Consider the following 16,982-nt stretch of genomic DNA (forward strand, 5'->3'; position numbering starts at 1 on the left):
ACATGTCTGAAACTATACTGAGTAGTATATCCATTCCAGCGTCACGGGCTCGTTTGTAGGCCACCCCCCCACTGCGCGCTCCGGAGATTTGGGAATTTGGGAAGATGGGAGAGACAACACGGCAATTTGCAATTTGTTATTGGGAAGTAGATCAAGAATGACTCACGAGGAACAGGTGATAAGAAAGCAATCCACAAGGATGAGATGGGGGATAGCTGGGGGTAAACGTAAGGTAGTTAAGAAGAGGAAGAGGAAGAGAAGGAGTGGTGGTAGTGTTGGTGGTGGTTGGAGTGGAGGATGTGGTGGTATGGTCGGAGTTAATATTGAGTAGTAAGGAAATAATTAGCTGGGCCGGGGAATCGGCAGTGGCAGTAAGTGCTCTCTGTAGGTACGGTAGGCAGTAGTTAAGTTGTAGTGAGGCGGGCGGCGGCGGGATCGTAGGGGGGTTTATTATTAGCACTGCGCTACAAAGACTAGAACAGTAGGGAGTAGGCTGCTAGTCTGGCCTGCCTGCCCGTGCTGCAGTTCCTTCCTTCCTTCCTTCCTTTGCGTGCTTCTCTTCCATTTCCATTTCCATCACCGCTAAAGCCGATCGGGGGAAAGTGAGAGAAGCGACAGCACTAAAGCACTAAATTGGGGAAGCGGTCAAGGGGCATCGGGCAAAATAACGTGACCCTGAAATTGTGGAGACGCAGCGGCGATGACGACGACGAGCTTCAGTCTTGGCACCTGGCCATTTCGGCACTGAAAGTCCGCTTACATACGTAGGTCAAGTGACTACGCATAGTTAGAGAAACAAAGCTGAGAGGGAAGACAACAGCATCATGGTGACACATGCTGAATACGCCACTCACTCGATGCTTACGTACAATTTTTCTAGTGACCTGACTATCTCCGCATATTTTGTATACGTTTCTATACAATCACTACAACTACACTACAACTACTGAGTAACAACATCATGCCATAGTGATTTTGTACAGGTCAACTCAAATGGTACTATGTAGAATCAGATCTCAATCCCAGGAGCTGAAATCTCCGAATCCCCCAGCGCCTCTCATCTTCTTCCGCACCGGTTCCGGCTCAGGCTCATCATCCACATACTCCACAATCTCATCCTCCTCCTGGCCCGCCCGTTCGGCCAGGGCGGCCTTGAGATATTTGCCTACACCGGCCGAGCCCTCCTCTGCAGAGTCAGCTCCGGCACCACGAACCCTTTTCCCTGTCCAGGTCACACGATCGTCGTCCTCACGGCGTGCACTCTGTTCCTCCTCCGCCGGATCAGTGATTTGACCCTTGGCCTTGGCATCCTCCGCCTGCTTCTGCTTCAGGAATTCCTCAAAGGGGTCCACGAAGATGGTCACATCGGTGATGCGGATGTCCGGGGTGGGTCGGTTGGTGGTGGAGTTGGTGGGGTGTGTCTCGAGTTTGTTCAAGGTCGGGGACGATGGGGTTGGGTCGTCAATGACATGGCCGAAGATGGTGTGTTTGTTGTTCAGATGAGGAAGGGCGCGATAGGCGATGAAACTGGTGGCGTGCAGGTCAGCGGTAAGGTTGGGAAATCGGCGACGCCGGAGGGGTGCCTAGAATCACTTACAATTGACTGCTGTTCGTGTTCTTGCCCTTGTTGGCCATACTGAGCGTGCCGCGAGAGTCATGCTTCAGAGGCCCTTCGAACTCATCGTTGAAATACTTACCCCAGATACTCTCACCTCCGCGCCCGGTCCCGGATGGATCACCACCTTGGATCATGAAGCCCTTGATGTTGCGATGGAATGTGACATCCGTGTAGTAACCCTTCTTGGCGAGCTTGATGAAATTCCACACGGCCTTGGGCGCATATTCCGTGTGCAGTTCCAGGTTGATGTCCCCCGACGTAGTCGAGATGCGCGCATAGCCCTTGTGCTTGACGCGACCCCTCTTCAGCATGTATTCCTCGTCTGAAAGCAGTGCGAGGTCGGCGGACGTGTGCGGGGTCATCCCCGTGCTCGTGAACGAGGCAGCAGCCAACCCCGTCGTATGCCGTGCGGCATTATAGGGAGTCGCTTTCCCAGCAGCCGGCTTCCTAGCCTGCGACAAGGCACCAACAGGCCCAGGCCCAGCCCCAGTCTTGGAGACGGAGGCAGCAACCGCACCAGCGACGCCCGTGCGCTGTGCCCTCTCCGAGCGAGCCTTGGCCACCGCTTCCCTTGCTTTCAGAATCTTGGCCGAGCTGCCCAGAGCGTTGACATTGACATTGTTGGCGGGGTCCTCTCGTTCCCGGATCTGCTCCTCGGTCAACCCGCTCTCGCCTTCCTTGATGTAGTTGAACGAGCTGAGGTTCCGCGACTCGATGTTTTGTGGGTCCTGCAGCGTGATGATGTCCTTCCGGGTGAACTCTTCATCCGTAACCAGATCCTTCCACAGCTTGCCCTTGATATTCAGCCGCTCGACCGTGTCCCACGCGAAGACATTCCCCGTCGGCCGCAACGCGACAATGTGCGTGTTGTCGGTGAAAACCTTGTACGTTACAGGATCGACGTATTCGCCCGCCTCGTTCTTCGCCAGGTGGAGCTTGATAAGATCGGAGGTCTTGAGGGGCGTCCCATTCACGGGGTTCGTGCCGTGCTTCTTGATCCAGGGAAGGATGTTGGTCAGGTCGAAGATTGTGCCCTCGTGGGTGCACACCGGATGCGCGTACGGTTGGAGGGAGAGCGAGCAGAAGTTGAAGGGCAGGCGCTTGAAACTAGTATCGACACCTCCGCGTTTCGAGCGCGAGACGCCCGCTCCCGCGCTGGCGGAGAATGCATCCTCCGACGCCCATTCTGAATGCGTGATCTGTGTTAAGACTTTTGGGTCAGCCCAACCGCAAATGCGATAAGAGATTAGGAACGCGCGAAAGCGCAAATTGAGATTGAGGTAGAGGCCCAAGACAACGTACATATAACTTATCCGTTCCTAGATTCTGTTAGCGATCTCGCAAACTGAGCGGGTTTCAGGGGTGGAGTCGAGTGAGGCTTACCTTTACCCATCGTTGCGACAAAAGTTTGTGATAGCGCCAGCTCTCCTCCGCGGGCTTGTCGCCGCCCTCCAAGAGATGATGTATTGGGGTGACCGAGCCTAACCTATTTGGGTTAGATTGTCTTTTGAAATCTATACCGTACAGCACAGGATGTTTACATCTTTTGCTCAGTACATACTCTTATTCCATCAATAATGCTCATAGACACAGTAAACATCGAACTATCCAGTAGAAAACTCCTTGAAATGATCTCTTTATAGTAGTAGCGGTTTCTTGCGATATCAGCACTGCTAACAGCGTGGAAAAAAAATCACAGAGCCACTTTGATATCCCAAGATGAACAATAGTTAATGCCAAGCACTTCATCCACCATTCACAACCCTGATCCTCCGATCCTTGAGGCCCAAGAGCAGTCCCCAAGAGCATCCCACAGACCTTCACATATCACGTTTTAGTATCCGCGATATAGAACTGTCCAGACAAGTCCGCATGTAACCCGGAGAGTGATGCTCTATTTACCAGAAGTGACCAGTACTTGTTTCCCAGGTCGATCAAACCGAATGACCACTACGTTTAATGAGGTGCTACCGAGTGCTACCAAAAATCTCTAAAGAATTCTGCAAGGCGGGACATCGCGATAGACATGGCTTTTGCTCCAGTACCAGAGGCATTCGATTGCGCCTCGGAATTGAGAACCGGACGGGTACGTCGATCGATCGATGATCCAGCCCCTTGTCTCTGCATCATATAAACGCATATCGGCAAATTAAGTCGGTTTTATACTTGATGGGGGTGACAAGCACGGCAAGATCTGAGGTTAGGGAGCACTAGACATGAAAATATAATGTTCTGGGGGTAAGTTGGGCGCTCGCCTTGTGGATGGCTGAAGACATGATGCAGCACTAGTGCAAGGGCTTACATTGATTGAGGCCCGTGTTTATAAAAGGCTGGGAACAGATATGGTGGCCTGGTCTTGACTAGAAGCGTGGAGTGAGCACGCAGGTGCGTGCCTCGAGCGAATCCCGAGTAATCCTGAATTGCGATGAGCCAGTGATGGCTCACCCAAAAGCAACAGTGCTTGGGGTTATCAGGCAGCAGTCCAAGCCGCGCCCCAGATATCGCAACGAAGTTAGACCGATATGGCAATGAACCTGTCGATAGATATAGTGAGACATTCTCCCTGGATTAGGCCCCCGCTGGCAAAGGCTGCAGCGAAATAGCCACGAGGCTCCTAGAATAGAAAAGTCGGCCTCCTCCCGGCATCATAGGCCAGATGTTCAGGGGTGCTATTTCGGGATCAACATACAGGTTGTCTAGATATACTCCAGAGATGGCGCAGACGAAGTATGGGTTTATCGAGGTAGGATGTAGACGAATGTGATGGAGCCTCGGGTTGCCTGGCAAACGCGATACTCGTTTGGGAAAGTATATCGATTCACTGGCAACCAGCACTAAGATACGCACTCCAATAGTATCAACAACATCGAGTTTCGGTGGGCAAGTCCATCTATTAGTCACTGTTTGTTGTGAAATCAAACCACCAAACATCTCTTTAACTCCAGCACGTGAACTCTCATCTTCCAACCACCCTCTCGTGCACATCCCAAGCCAACTTAGTTCCTAATTCTCTGTATTCAGTTCATCCATCCATCAAATATGGCAGAAAAGTCAGTCGCAGAGGAGTCAGTCGCTACCAAGTCAACACCCCGCATCGAGTTGAAAAAATATTCTGAGAGTGAGGATCATCTTTGCTTGGGATTGCCGGAGCCCGTCCGTCGCTCACAGGCATTAATCTACTACATTGACAACGACAAATGGTGGATCACAGTGACGCTGCTAGGCCCTATCGCTAAACTTCTTGGGAACCTCGGAACGCAGCAGCAGCAGCAGCAGCAGCAGCAGCAGCAAGCTTCGTACCGTCAACGACGCGAATTCTTCCGAAGCTTTGTCCAACAGCTTAACTACAAGTCGCTTCCTCTCCTAGCCGACACCGTGACTGAGATCATACTGGGCGAGTATGAGAAGGATGAGAAGGATGAGAAGGATGAGAAGGATGAGAATGATGAGAATGATGAGAACGATGAGAACGATGAGAAAGATGAGAACGATGAGAAAGATGAGAAAGACGAGAAAGATGAGAACGATGAGAATATCACAACGCCAGGGCTAGAGGTTGAGGTCACAGTGGGCACTACCTCGAACATGACGGAGACGAAGGGCGATGCCATTGCGACGTTCTTGAGATGCAGAATTCAAGAAGACCCTCTTAAAGTCGTCTATCCATCGTGCGACGAGTTTCCCTCCTTCCGCAAATTCGACTATGAGGAGCTTACGAAGGGTGCGAACATTACGGACTATGTATACTGGGTCAGCAGCGGTGGGTTTCAGTATGTCCTCAAGAAGGTTAACCGTCTTATTTACTGGCCCGACGATACCGAAGTCATTCGCAAGGAGCTGGAAAATCTTGAGTATTTCGCCGGGGTGCCGAATATTGCGCAGGCGGCGGGGGTCGCGGTATCTATGAACCCTTACCAGACATCAACTACAGGCGAGAAACAACTGGTGATACTTGGAATCCTGCTCAAGGCATATCCTGGTGGATCACTAAAGCAGGTCCTTGCGGAGCGTCGTGTCGCAGAGTACTGCTGGGAGAAATGGGCTGTTCAAATTGGAACTGCATTGGAGTGCTTTCACAAGGCTAAGAAAACCCATATGGACCTAAAACCTTCGAATATTGTTCTCGATAACGAGGGGAATGCAGTGCTTATCGACATTAGCGGTATAGGAGGGTTCACTTGGGAGTGGTGTGCACCAGCGATTTGTTATGAAGGCAGATCTTTGCCCTTTGAGTATTCATTTGAAGAGCGCCAATTCAATGACATTTGGGCTTATGGGAAGATTCTCTCTGAGATTGCATCACAGGCAGAAGATGGCCCGTATGTGAAGACGTTGCACCGGGTTGTGGACACTTTGATGGTGGATGATATCGGGACACAGATGAGTTTGTCGAGTGCGCTGTCGCAGCTCGAGGATGCTGACAACCGGGCATGATGTACAATACTGAATCAGTCGTCGTAGTTGTCCCAATTGATTCTGCCTTCGTTGAATCCGCCATCGGTTCTATCACCTGATTTTCACTGTCACAAAGCGAACAACACTGATCGAGTTGTCAGACAAGAGCCACAAGAATCGTACTTACGTGGTCCCTCCCGCCTGAGACGTTGCTTTCGATCACAGCCAGGTAGGCCACAATAACGCGTGCCGGTGGTGCAGGCAATCTCGGTGATGCCAGTTTCGCAGACGGATTTGCGGCGTTTGGCAGCCTTGCACGGGTTGGAGAGATTCTTGAGATAGTGGCCGCAGCCATAAACGCGGACCTGGAAAGTGCACATCTTAGGCAATTGTCGACCTGCGATAGACGAAAGATATGCCAGGACTGAAGAAGAGGTTGTTGACAGCATCTAGGGTAGAGACTCAAGCTTCATTGCCAAATGATATATCCCAGTCCAATAGTAACACTACCTCGCCCCCCTCATTGACAATAGATACACTTCCTAACACATGCTCCGCTTTAATACAATCAAAGAATAAACACGCTGAGGCCGAAACAGGTATCTGTGTTTCTCTGATACCTCTAGTAGAACCGGGGGCATCTTTGTCTAATTCGCAATGCTGAAAAATTATTCCTGAATCCATTTGCTATCGGCCCCTGTCTCTCAAGGCCCCTGGGGAAAGAGCAGACGAAGTGCGTGAGCGACAACGTGACTAGAGATAGATCCAATCTACTCCACTGCAGTATCTTCTATTTTAGCAAAAAGTTATGATACGCATGGAAAAGCGTTGCTTGATTGAGGGTATGTTTTAGCCCTGAACATTCATGCCGTCTTTAGAGGAGTAGCGGCATCATTAATGTATCTATTCCTTTTGTACTGGACTTTATAAGAAAGGCATTTGCTATATGTTACTAGAGTATCTCCATAGCCTAGGCCTATAGATCAAAGTCATATAACAATTTCGTGTCAAAAACCTCTTATGATACTAGTAAGGAGTATTATGGAAATAGTTCACTTGACAACTTATAGCTCGCGACTTAGGAGCGGGCTTAATTCGATTTAAAGAACTTATCAATCAATTGATCAATCTAACAACTCTGCAGTGACAGTGCGAATGAGCAAGACACAAGTACAGGGCTGACTTAAAACCAGAAGGGTTTATCGTGGACACTATCGCGGCTCAAAGGTGCTGACAATAACGCAGGGTGTGGTCATGCGCCTGTAGCATAAATGGGCACGGCCTCTCCATAGCCATCCCCAGAAGTTACCCACGCGGCCCACAGGACGGAAGAGAGTCTTTGATCTCCAGAAGAAGGGGTATGCGAATAATGCACGCCATATGTACCGCATATGGATAAGACCTGTTTGACCACTTGAGACGCTGCTGAGCTTTTCCACTGGCCACTAGATAGTTACCAGAAACAAGACAAAAAGAGAAGAATAGAAGAACAGCTCTTACTCCATGCAGGATTCAGTCTACAAAACCCAAGATTTTTGGTATTTAGAAACACAATCATCAATGATATCATAAACCTAGGGACAATTAAGTGCGAAGTTTGTCACCCCGTTCATAGTCTCCGAGTCGGAGTTCCTTCGCTCGTATTAGTATCACCTGCCTGCATAACGAGGCACCCGAATAACTTACCTCTGGAGAGAAGCCAGCAAATTGCTTTGACAAAGTTATGTGTTGATAAAAACTGAACAGGCTACTCGTAACATCCTTTTCATAAAGGTAGGGCCTAGTCCCCAGAAAGATCGTCAAAATTCATGGACTTCTGCTGGTATTGCATTTATCAAAGACACAATTGAACCGAATTTTCAAGGGAAGAGCTATAGAAAGGTGACGGAGGAGATACTTAGAAGGGGTAGTAACTGAAAGGGAGATTCTACCCAAAATAGCCTCTAGTGCTCGGAGTCTTAAAGGTACTTCTTTGGGTGTTGTCTGCCGAGGTTAAACCACTGCCAAAGCCGAACACCCCGGGCTCATTGGTTTGAAGGGCGAATGGGCTCGTGCCTGGCTTTGTGCTAGGGGACTTTGAGGCAGAACGATCAGAGGTAGCTGCAGAGGTGCTGGTAGAGCCCAGTGCCCCGAACCCAGTGGGTGGAGGTCCGAATAGACTCGGAGCCGTGGAAGTTGTTCCTGTGCCGAACAGAGGCTTTATGGTAGAGGAGTCATTTGAGAGTGGGACTGGTTCAGGGAACCCAGGGAACGGAGACTTGCTTGAAGTTGAGATAGATGATGTTGCGCTACTCGAAATGGAGCTGCGCCGAGTAGATCCGGTACCAAATAAGCTGCTAGGAGAAGGATCCTGTGTTTGCTTGGAGGAAGCGGAAGAACGGAAAGTCTTTGAGACATTCTTTGTTGCCTGCTGAGGATCATAGGATGCCCCAAAAAGTGAGCTAGCACTCGGCTGCGTTGAAGCTGTCCATTCGATTAGTGATGTTTGTGGTGAGTAGCCCTGCACACTTACAGAAAGAACTGTCTGTCCTTGAGCCCTCACTTTTGTTAGCGCTTCTAATAGGGACTGAAGCCAATGTGTGAGACAGAGGCTTTTGCGCTATATAATATCTCAAATCAGTCCCTGCATGCCGTGTCCTGGCCAATGAATCTTACTCAAAATCATGGGTTTAGAAAGTGTTGAAATTTGGGTGCTGAGAGGGCGGAGTGTGCTTAAGCCTTCTTGTAATTTGCGCAGCTCGTCAGACAAGCGCTTTCGTTCTTGCTCGATGGAAAAAGGTTCACTGGCGAGATCTTGGATCTTCTCATCGCCTAGGTTGTTGATGGTTTGGGCCGTGAAAATGGCTTCGAGTGGGGCGAGTAAGCAGTTCTCGATACCGAGGATTGCAATGTTATCCACAAAGGTCACTATAGCGGTCTGTAGAACCTTAAATCAGCTCTCAGGAAATAAATAGGTGGCATAGATGTGATAGGCATCACTAACATCGTAGTAAGCTTGCATCTGATCAATGATTTCCGCCGCAGCGAACTCATTACCCTTTGTTTCTGAACCTTTAGTCGCTTGTTTGATGTCATTCAAGGTGAAGGAGGCTTCCGAATCAGCTTTCTTTGACCACAACAGTCTTTGCTGCAGTGCTTCAAATTGACGGTCAGTTCGGGATCTCTCGATCCTAGTAAGAAAGCTCTTTCCGACAGGCAGAGGGTGTCCACGTTTCGTGTAGGCCATCAATTCGTCCAGCTTCGCTAAGAGGGACTCTCTCATCTTGTCAAGTTCCGGATCAATAAGAGACGCGGCTATCAACGAATAGGTGTGCTCTGTCGTGAGGTACTGCAGGACGGAATGAATGAAGTATCTCGCCACTGACCAAGCGTTCAGCATATGCTCACGTGCAACTTCCTCCCAAGGTCTGGCTTGGTCGCGAAACAGATTTCCGACAAGCAGTTGATTAGCACTTCCCGGCAACTCAATGCCTCGATTTCGACGCGCTTGGCTGTTGATCTCAAGCTCGAGAGCGGCGCGGCTAATACAGGAGTACTTCCAGCCAATCATATAAGGTTTGGCGCTTAAGATGTTGATGTCAAGAAGTGATAAGGCCTGTTCTTCGCTCTGTACAATAGTACGTCGACTGCCTCTGAGATTCATGGCATCAGCGAAGCACTCATTCAGCTCTCTAATTACTGCTCGGAGGCGGCGATGATCTTGATCCAAGACACTTTTATCTGGCCTATCTTCAAAGAACATGTCTGAATACATGCCGTTCAATGCCTGGCCTGTGATTTTTTCGAAGCCAGTACTTATGGCAAGAAGAAAACCTCGTTGTTGCTGTAGGGTTGAACGAGCCTCCCCGAGCGTCGTGAGTCTGCTCTGCCGGATCTCGATTTTCTTTTGGATGTCTGTTACCAGCTCGGGAAGGTTGCGGCGGATATGCTTGAACAAGATGCTGCTGAGCCGACGACGAAGACTGTCGATACCAACTTTCTCACGAGGAATCGAGGCCCACCGGCCCTGTTCGAAGAACGCAGCCTCTTTCTCGTCGCGAGCATCATCAGATGCATCCCTCGTCTCAAACGAACGATTGCGTAATACATGCCAACCAAGTTGTAAGGACACTTTATCATTTTCCAGGAACTGCAGCCATGTGTCCTCCTCTTCCGAACTGGGTTCCAGAATATCTGGCTGGGTAATGATACCAAGCGTTCGTTCTCGCTGCGGGTCAAACTTTCGCGCCATGTCTAGGACCTCCTGTAGATGGTAGTCGGCCTTGGCCGTGATGATCGCGAGAATGATGCTGCGAGTGTTCTTCATGTATCTCTCGGTGATGCCCCGGACGATGCTGATGCCTTTGCGGCCTTGGTCCTGACTGGTCGAGTAGTACAGGCCAGGCAGGTCCACCAACGTCAGTTCGGGCTTGTCTGGGCCAGAGATTTCCACCTTGAGCACGTCATCACTGAACCCGGCGTCCACGGATTCCGTAATTTCCATGCACTCCTTGGCTTTCTCGATCAGTGCGGGGAGATCGTCGCCATTCGAGAAAGCCTCCGGGGTGAATCCGCGGAGTCTCTGTCTCTCATCTTCCTTCGTACGCAATGGACCGGGTTCGATGGAGACTTTGATACTAGTTGACGGTCGTCGGCGGAGAATGACCTCGGTCGCAAACCGCGTGCACACGTTACTCTTGGATGGGAATCGAACGCGTGAGATGGCCTCCAGGACCGAACTCTTGCCGCTGGATTGGTTGCCGCAAACAATCAGCTGGGGCAGCTCCACCAGGGCCCCAACGCCGATGGTGCGCAGCTCATCGATGATATCCAGAACTCGGGTCTGCTCTGATTGCAGCTGGCGCATTGCTTGGTCGGCCGGTGATGGTGTGGTGTTCGACGTCATGATGCTGGTGATAAGGCGGTCTTCTTAAGCCCCAGGCTCGATACGACAGGGAGGCGCGATGAGTCAAGTAGGACGAACTGATCGCACAGAAGTCTGACTTCAGGGAAAAGGAGACCACAACAAGGACTCGGGTGGAGTAGGAGTCGCAGTGGGAAGTGAATGAAAAGACCATGTGCAAAAGAAGCGTAGCGCCTGCGCTAGAAAACCACCCCTGGTAAGTCTATCGACTAGACGCTCTTCCATAAGCGCTTGCCACGAGCCCCGCCAGCGCCATGGTAAAGATTGAGAATGTGAAAGCTACTAGCAGAAATAATTGTGCTTGCAGCGATGAAGCTGCACCGGGCATAGAGATGCCGGTGTTGTGCTGTATGATACTGCTGTTGAGGTTGAGATATCGCTATAGGAAAGTTAGTATAGGAACAGTACCTGCGTACAGTACCTGTAGTAGCTTAGAGTCGGGATAATTACAGCCGGCACACCATCGGCATATCCCCGTTCCCCGCGGCATACCACAAGGCTGGCAACTTCAAAAATCAATATTTGTTTAACTACCCAAATATAGGGATAATGCTGATCAAAGAATCATAATGATCGTCATGATATGGGTTCAATTGCTAGAACTACAGCACTATAATACAAAGCCGCCGTCGACTCTTCGGTTTCAAGAATTCACGTCTCATGGTATTCTCGCCTCCTCCTCCTCCTCATCACCATCATCCACAACGCAAGTACCTGATCTACTCTTCAATCTCCTACTGCCTAGAAAACGCCGTAAGACTTTTTGGGTCGTTGAATCATCACATGCATGCAAAGCCTGCTTTACACAGGAGGTGGCTGGTAGCGCAGCGGCACCACCCATCGGTTGCCAAAGTCAATTCCGTGGCGTCGTCGACTGCCATACTTCCTCCATACGATCTGGGGGATCCCAATGTCTGCCACCGAGAGATTCCATGATAGCCCCTCTCCCGAGAGCAAGGCGTTGACAATACCAGTCTTTGGAGCGCCGAGGCAGACAACTGACTTGGCATTGATGCAGACTCGACCGCCTTCCACCACTGTCGCTTCGCCTGTATATCATTAGAGACCAATCGAAGTTTGGTTTATTGTCCAAGAAAAAGAGACTCACCACTTATGGCAGAAAGACCGGAGGGGACGTCTACAGACAGGACTTGAAGGTTACTCCGGTTGGCCCATGAAATCATTTCGAAGGCTACTGCTTGATCGTCTGTGCGAAGGTCTTCAAAGGCAATGTGAATACCAAATAGCGCATCAACTACCAAGTCGGGGGCAAACTCGGAGGTTGACAGTCGGGCTGAGAGATCTTCCCACCGATGCACTCGACCGCCAATCTTCTTGAACACATCGAGTTGCTTGCGACAATTCTCCAGCAGCTCGTTTTCGTGCTCTATCCCCAGCATACAGACAGTGACACGGTGACCCCTATTGCGCAGATGGCGAGCAGCAGATATAGCCCGTGCTCCAGTCCGGTGATTGCCAGTGAGTATAAGCATTGTCGGGGCGGCCGCATCGCTAGTCAGAAGGCCGACGGCGGCTTCCGCAATGCCTCGCCCAGTGTTTTCTGTTATCATGTCCTCGGTGAGGCCTAGCTCCGCGACCGCAATCTGCTCAACCTCAAGAGTCTGGAGCGGACTCACGGTTGGACAGCTTCTGTTGGTAGTCGTGAGCCGCAGGGAAGCACCAGGCACACCGGGACCGCTTATCGGCGACGCTGAGACGGGGGTTTTATTCGGGCGTGGGCTGGTGGTTCGAGACGTGCTCAGTTGACTGCGACCAAGCGAGTTGACCTGTGCAGGGACCAATGGCTGTCCGAGAATGGCACTGCCTTTACGAGAAGGTGGTGCCCTGGAAGATAATGTGCGCTCACGTCCTGAATAGGTTCCGCTGCTCAGCTTCGCATCGCTCGGGACGTGGTCTGTAAGCTCCTCCTCACTCTCCCCAAGACTGTCGAGAACGTTTTCCGTCCAATGCAGGTTCCTTCCACCGTTCGTCCCAGGTTTCGGTCTTCTGTTGAAACTAACCAAGCGTTCCTCATCAGCGGTAGTGTCGTCATTGCGAATCTCCTCGAAAACCCGTCTCTTATCGAATTTGGACAGATTGCTCTGGAAATCGAACTCGCCCAATTCCTGGATATCCGTGGCATCCTCTGTCGCCCAGCCATTCGGGTCCTCGGCATAGCTGGCTCTGCCCTTCCTCTTCCGCCGCTGCTTGTTGCGTGTCTCCGCGAGTTGTGGGTGCGAGGGCTCGGTGAAGGCCGTCTGGCGCCAGCCCCTGGTCTTTGGGTTTGTGTTGGCTGCTCCATCGTGTTCGTTGACAACTTTGGAAGCCTTAGGCACACCACCGCGACGATTAGTCTTGGGTCCGTAGTGTAAGCTCTGTTGCAAAGGGGGTGTATTTTGTGCCGCAATTCCGCTCTCGGGCGGAGCCTTGTTCACATCCAGCTCAAGGTTGCTGAACGGTTCATTGAGAACAGCAGCCTGATCACGAACGACTTGTTGCGATAGCTGAAGATTTTGGGAGCTCGACCTGTTGTTGGGGACAGATTGGGACGATGGTGCCGCTACTTCTGGGCTCTGGCCGACTGGTTTTAAGGGAGGTTTCGAGAAACTCAGAATCGCTGGGTCCACGAAAGGCTGTGGTGCTGATGGAGCGGGTGGCGCGAAGGTAGCGCCCACTGCCTCCTTAGAGGCAGGGGGAGCAGGGGGCTGCTGGGCAGTAGGCTGGCCTGAGGGTGCTATTGAAAGGTCCGCAATGTCCGGAGCGTCGACAGAGTAGGAGGGAAGCGGGTGACCGATCCACGATAGCTTGACTGAGAAGTGGAGATCATGTTGATTAGCGATAATTCTTTGTTAGGCCTGGAGAAACTGGTTCAAAAAGATAAGTTGAGGAATTGCTCTACCTACCATTCCGTAAAATTAGACGCTGGCCGATGACATTGGCCACTTCTCCTTGCACAGTTGCATTTGGTGGCGTTCGCAGAGTCACCAGCACATCGTAGCCGATAAATTCGGACGCCATGGTCAGTAGATGAGCAGGCAAAGTCCAAGCATGCTACGGGGCCAGATAAGAACCGGAAGGGCACAACAAGACTTCAATGTACATGGCACAGTGAGAGGAAACGAGAGAGTGGGAATGGTCAGCTCCGCTGTTACAGCTTCAGAGGGTGGACGTCACGTGTCAGCCCGGTCCTTTTTTTATCGATAAGGTGTGGTGGGGAAAAAAGGGAAGCTACGTTACTCTACGGAGTACGGAGTACTGTCGGCAGCGATCTACACATATATTCTGCATGGATATGATCCTAGTCTTCTCTTGTCTCTCTTATGAGAATCATTTCTTTCATGATCTTATGAAGTAGGCAAGGTGCTTGGAATCTCAGCCTTACTGGAGAGATACTAACGGTGATCCTTTCCCCCTTATCTACTTAGTAGCAAGGAAGGTAGGGATTCGAAAGGTCTAGACTCAGCACTAAACAACGATCCTTCCCCACAACTTTCGACTATGGCTTTCAAACCACTCCAATTTCAAAAGATTCATTCTCTGGTGAGCAGCGAGGTCTTGTTGCAGAGACGTCACGCTGTCGAAGAGAGATATTCAGGACCAGCCTCCCTACGAACCTGAATGCGGACAACAGCATTTGCCCTCAGAAAAACAAAACTTGGAACGCTTTCGCCAACTCAGAAGAGAAGCCCCGGTGATCAGTGGTGCAATATGCGCTAAAAAAACAAAACAAAAAAAAAAAAAAAAAAAACAAGAGAAAAAAACGGAGGATTCAAGTTCTACACAGAGCGGTTATTCTACAAGCCCAGGCAGTCCTTTCCCCAGCATGTGATCTGTGCACAGGTGATCTGAAACATGTGTACCTGCAAAGTATACTGTACAGGCATGTGATATATCCCCAGTTCGGTCTCTTCCTCCCGCAGCAGCTTCCTCATACCCTTTTATCTGGATGCTTTATATGCTAAAGAGAAGCAGCAGGCCAGTCATTGTAGTTCTCATCGGGTGTCCGATAGGGTCCGTAGTGGACAGTCTTACCCCGATCATTCTGGGCGAAAGGAATGCCATTCTTGATGCGCGAGATTATATCCTGTTATCGTTATTTGAGCATTAGGAATGAACTCGAAAACCCAGCCTACTCACCGGATTGTAGATGAACGGCCTCGCAAAGGTTATCAAGTCCAGCTTCCCTTCCTTGACCAGCCGATCCGCCTCCTCAGGTGTATAATCATGGTTAGCCATGAGCAAGGACGGGCTGCCGGGATACTTGACCAGCGGGCCAAATTCCAAGACAGGGTCGTACCCCGGGGGCAGAGGAAATTCCTCAGGTCGACCACTGCGTCCAAAGAAGTCCCCGGTTCCTGCATTGGGATCAATCCCGCGGCGGCCGACATTAACAATGCCCACCCTGCGGTCAACGAGCGCCTTGATCAAGAACGTGTAGGTCTCTTTCATCTCCTCGAAAGTGGTCGCGCAGTCATTATAGAAGTCCGTAGGGTTGATCTTGACGCAGACTAGCTCGGGTCCACCGAATACCTCGCTGATGACGTCGACTAATTCAAGAGTGAATCGGCAGCGATTCTCGACTGAACCACCGTAGCTATCTGTTCGCTTGTTTGAACGACTGTGTTTGGAACCGCCTTGGTTAATCTGATTTCTAAAGCTTTCGTTTTTGCGAGAAATACTTACGTGTTGAGGAACTGATGGGGCAGGTAACCGCTGGACTCATGATAAGTATCAATATATAAGCCTGTCATTCAGGAATATCAGATCTCCTTACCCTTGGGCCAGTAGCTCAACGCCGTCAAAGCCTGCATGTTTAGCCAGCAGCACGGAGTGACGATAGGTATCGATCACACCCGGGGGATTCTTGATTTCCTCAACATTATCCGTATGTCCCTATATAAGGTTGTGGTCAGCGATATTTTCAACAAGGCACGGGTGTGGAGTGACATGATCTCATACCGGCTGACCCGGAAGGTCACGATACTTTCCCCCTTCAGCTTTGATGCTGGAGGGCGCCAGAACACGTCCACCCTTCTCTCTCATAATTGGCATTTGATCATGCTGAATCCGACCTATCAGATCTGCCTAAGTACCCCATAGCAGCATCAGCCGTCTCCGTTAAGCTCAGCCACTTACCTGCGTGCCAGGCTTGGAAAAAGATCTTCCCACCGGCTTCATGGACGGCATCGGTCACCTTCCGCCATGCCTCGGCATGCTCCATCTTGATCATGACAGGCGACCACTGCCAGTCGCAGCCGGTCCAGTCTACAAAGGTGCCCTCATTCACGATGAGGCCGACGCCGTCCCTGGCTCGGTCCGCGTAATGTTTGATTTGTGCTGGACCGGGTTTGCGGTCGAGGCAACGGTTCCGGGTCATGGAACCCATCACCACACGGTTTCTCAGCGGAAGCTTTCCGCGAACTGTCACTGGCTCTAAGAGGCTTGACATAGTGAAGTACTTTTCAAAGGTGATGATATGAATGCTGGTCGAGTTGGGTGGAATATAGGAGTTGCGAAGTTGAGATTAAAATTGAGCATTGATGATGAAGACGGACACGATTGTACTCCTTATATACCTGTTTCCCGTGCATCTCCACTGCTTCTGGTAGCTTCTCCACGAAGGTATTATGATTAGTTATAGGTATGGATGAGCATCCACCTGATATCATGGCAGGTGGTTGAGTGTACCTAAAAAGTGACTCCATACATCGGGGTACTCTCAGGGCTTTCGGGAAAAAGCCAATCGCAGCGTAGCTATCCCGATGTATGGGGAGGCTGTGGGGCCGCTACCTCCGCTCATGTCCACCACTCAGGACTCTTCAATCCCGACCTCTTTTACTTTACTTCTACATCCCCCCCGTCACTCCGAAACAGCATGAAAGCTCCAAGAGCATGCCTGCAATGCCGATCCTCCAAGCGCAAATGCACTCGCCTCGGCCCTGGTGAGCCCTGCAATGCATGTCAGCAACGACGAACTAGATGTAGTGCCGAGTTACGAAGGCAAAATCCGGTGGGAGTCAACAGCGAGCCAAATCCCGAGCCGGTGGTGGTTCTCAGCGCAAAACA

General features: G+C 50.8%; 2 protein-coding genes across 2 annotated transcripts; both read right to left on the reverse strand.

The window, feature by feature from the left end:
• Positions 1–968: 968 nt before the first annotated feature.
• On the reverse strand, positions 969–14,017 carry BO82DRAFT_387685 (peptidyl-prolyl cis-trans isomerase). Its single transcript, XM_025638326.1, has 5 exons — positions 13,820–14,017; positions 12,025–13,725; positions 11,724–11,965; positions 1,598–2,817; positions 969–1,527 (listed from the first exon to the last, which is right to left on the reverse strand). Exons 1-5 carry the CDS (start codon positions 13,932–13,934, stop codon positions 1,017–1,019), a joined length of 3,789 nt encoding a protein of 1,262 aa, XP_025486104.1. The 5' UTR covers positions 13,935–14,017; the 3' UTR covers positions 969–1,016.
• An 857-nt stretch (positions 14,018–14,874) lies between these two features.
• Positions 14,875–16,365, reverse strand: BO82DRAFT_369787 (FMN-linked oxidoreductase; the record flags this gene model as incomplete). The annotated part of the gene is made up of 6 exons (XM_025637184.1): positions 14,875–15,000; positions 15,054–15,567; positions 15,600–15,629; positions 15,691–15,809; positions 15,876–15,988; positions 16,053–16,365. The coding sequence occupies 6 exons, from the start codon at positions 16,363–16,365 to the stop codon at positions 14,875–14,877; spliced, it is 1,215 nt and encodes a 404-aa protein (XP_025486105.1).
• Positions 16,366–16,982: the final 617 nt, after the last annotated feature.

Source organism: Aspergillus uvarum (assembly GCF_003184745.1).
Source record: "Aspergillus uvarum CBS 121591 unplaced genomic scaffold BO82scaffold_100, whole genome shotgun sequence".
NCBI lineage: Eukaryota > Fungi > Ascomycota > Eurotiomycetes > Eurotiales > Aspergillaceae > Aspergillus > Aspergillus uvarum.

Coding starts and splice junctions, on each gene's coding strand:
- BO82DRAFT_387685 (XM_025638326.1), bottom strand. CDS start 13,934: ATGGCGTCCGAATTTATCGGCTACGATGTGCTGGTGACTCTGCGAACG. Junction 13,726..13,819: donor GCGTCTAATTTTACGGAATG/GTAGGTAGAGCA, acceptor TCCACTTCTCAG/TCAAGCTATCGTGGATCGGT. Junction 11,966..12,024: donor CGGTCTTTCTGCCATAAGTG/GTGAGTCTCTTT, acceptor AATGATATACAG/GCGAAGCGACAGTGGTGGAA.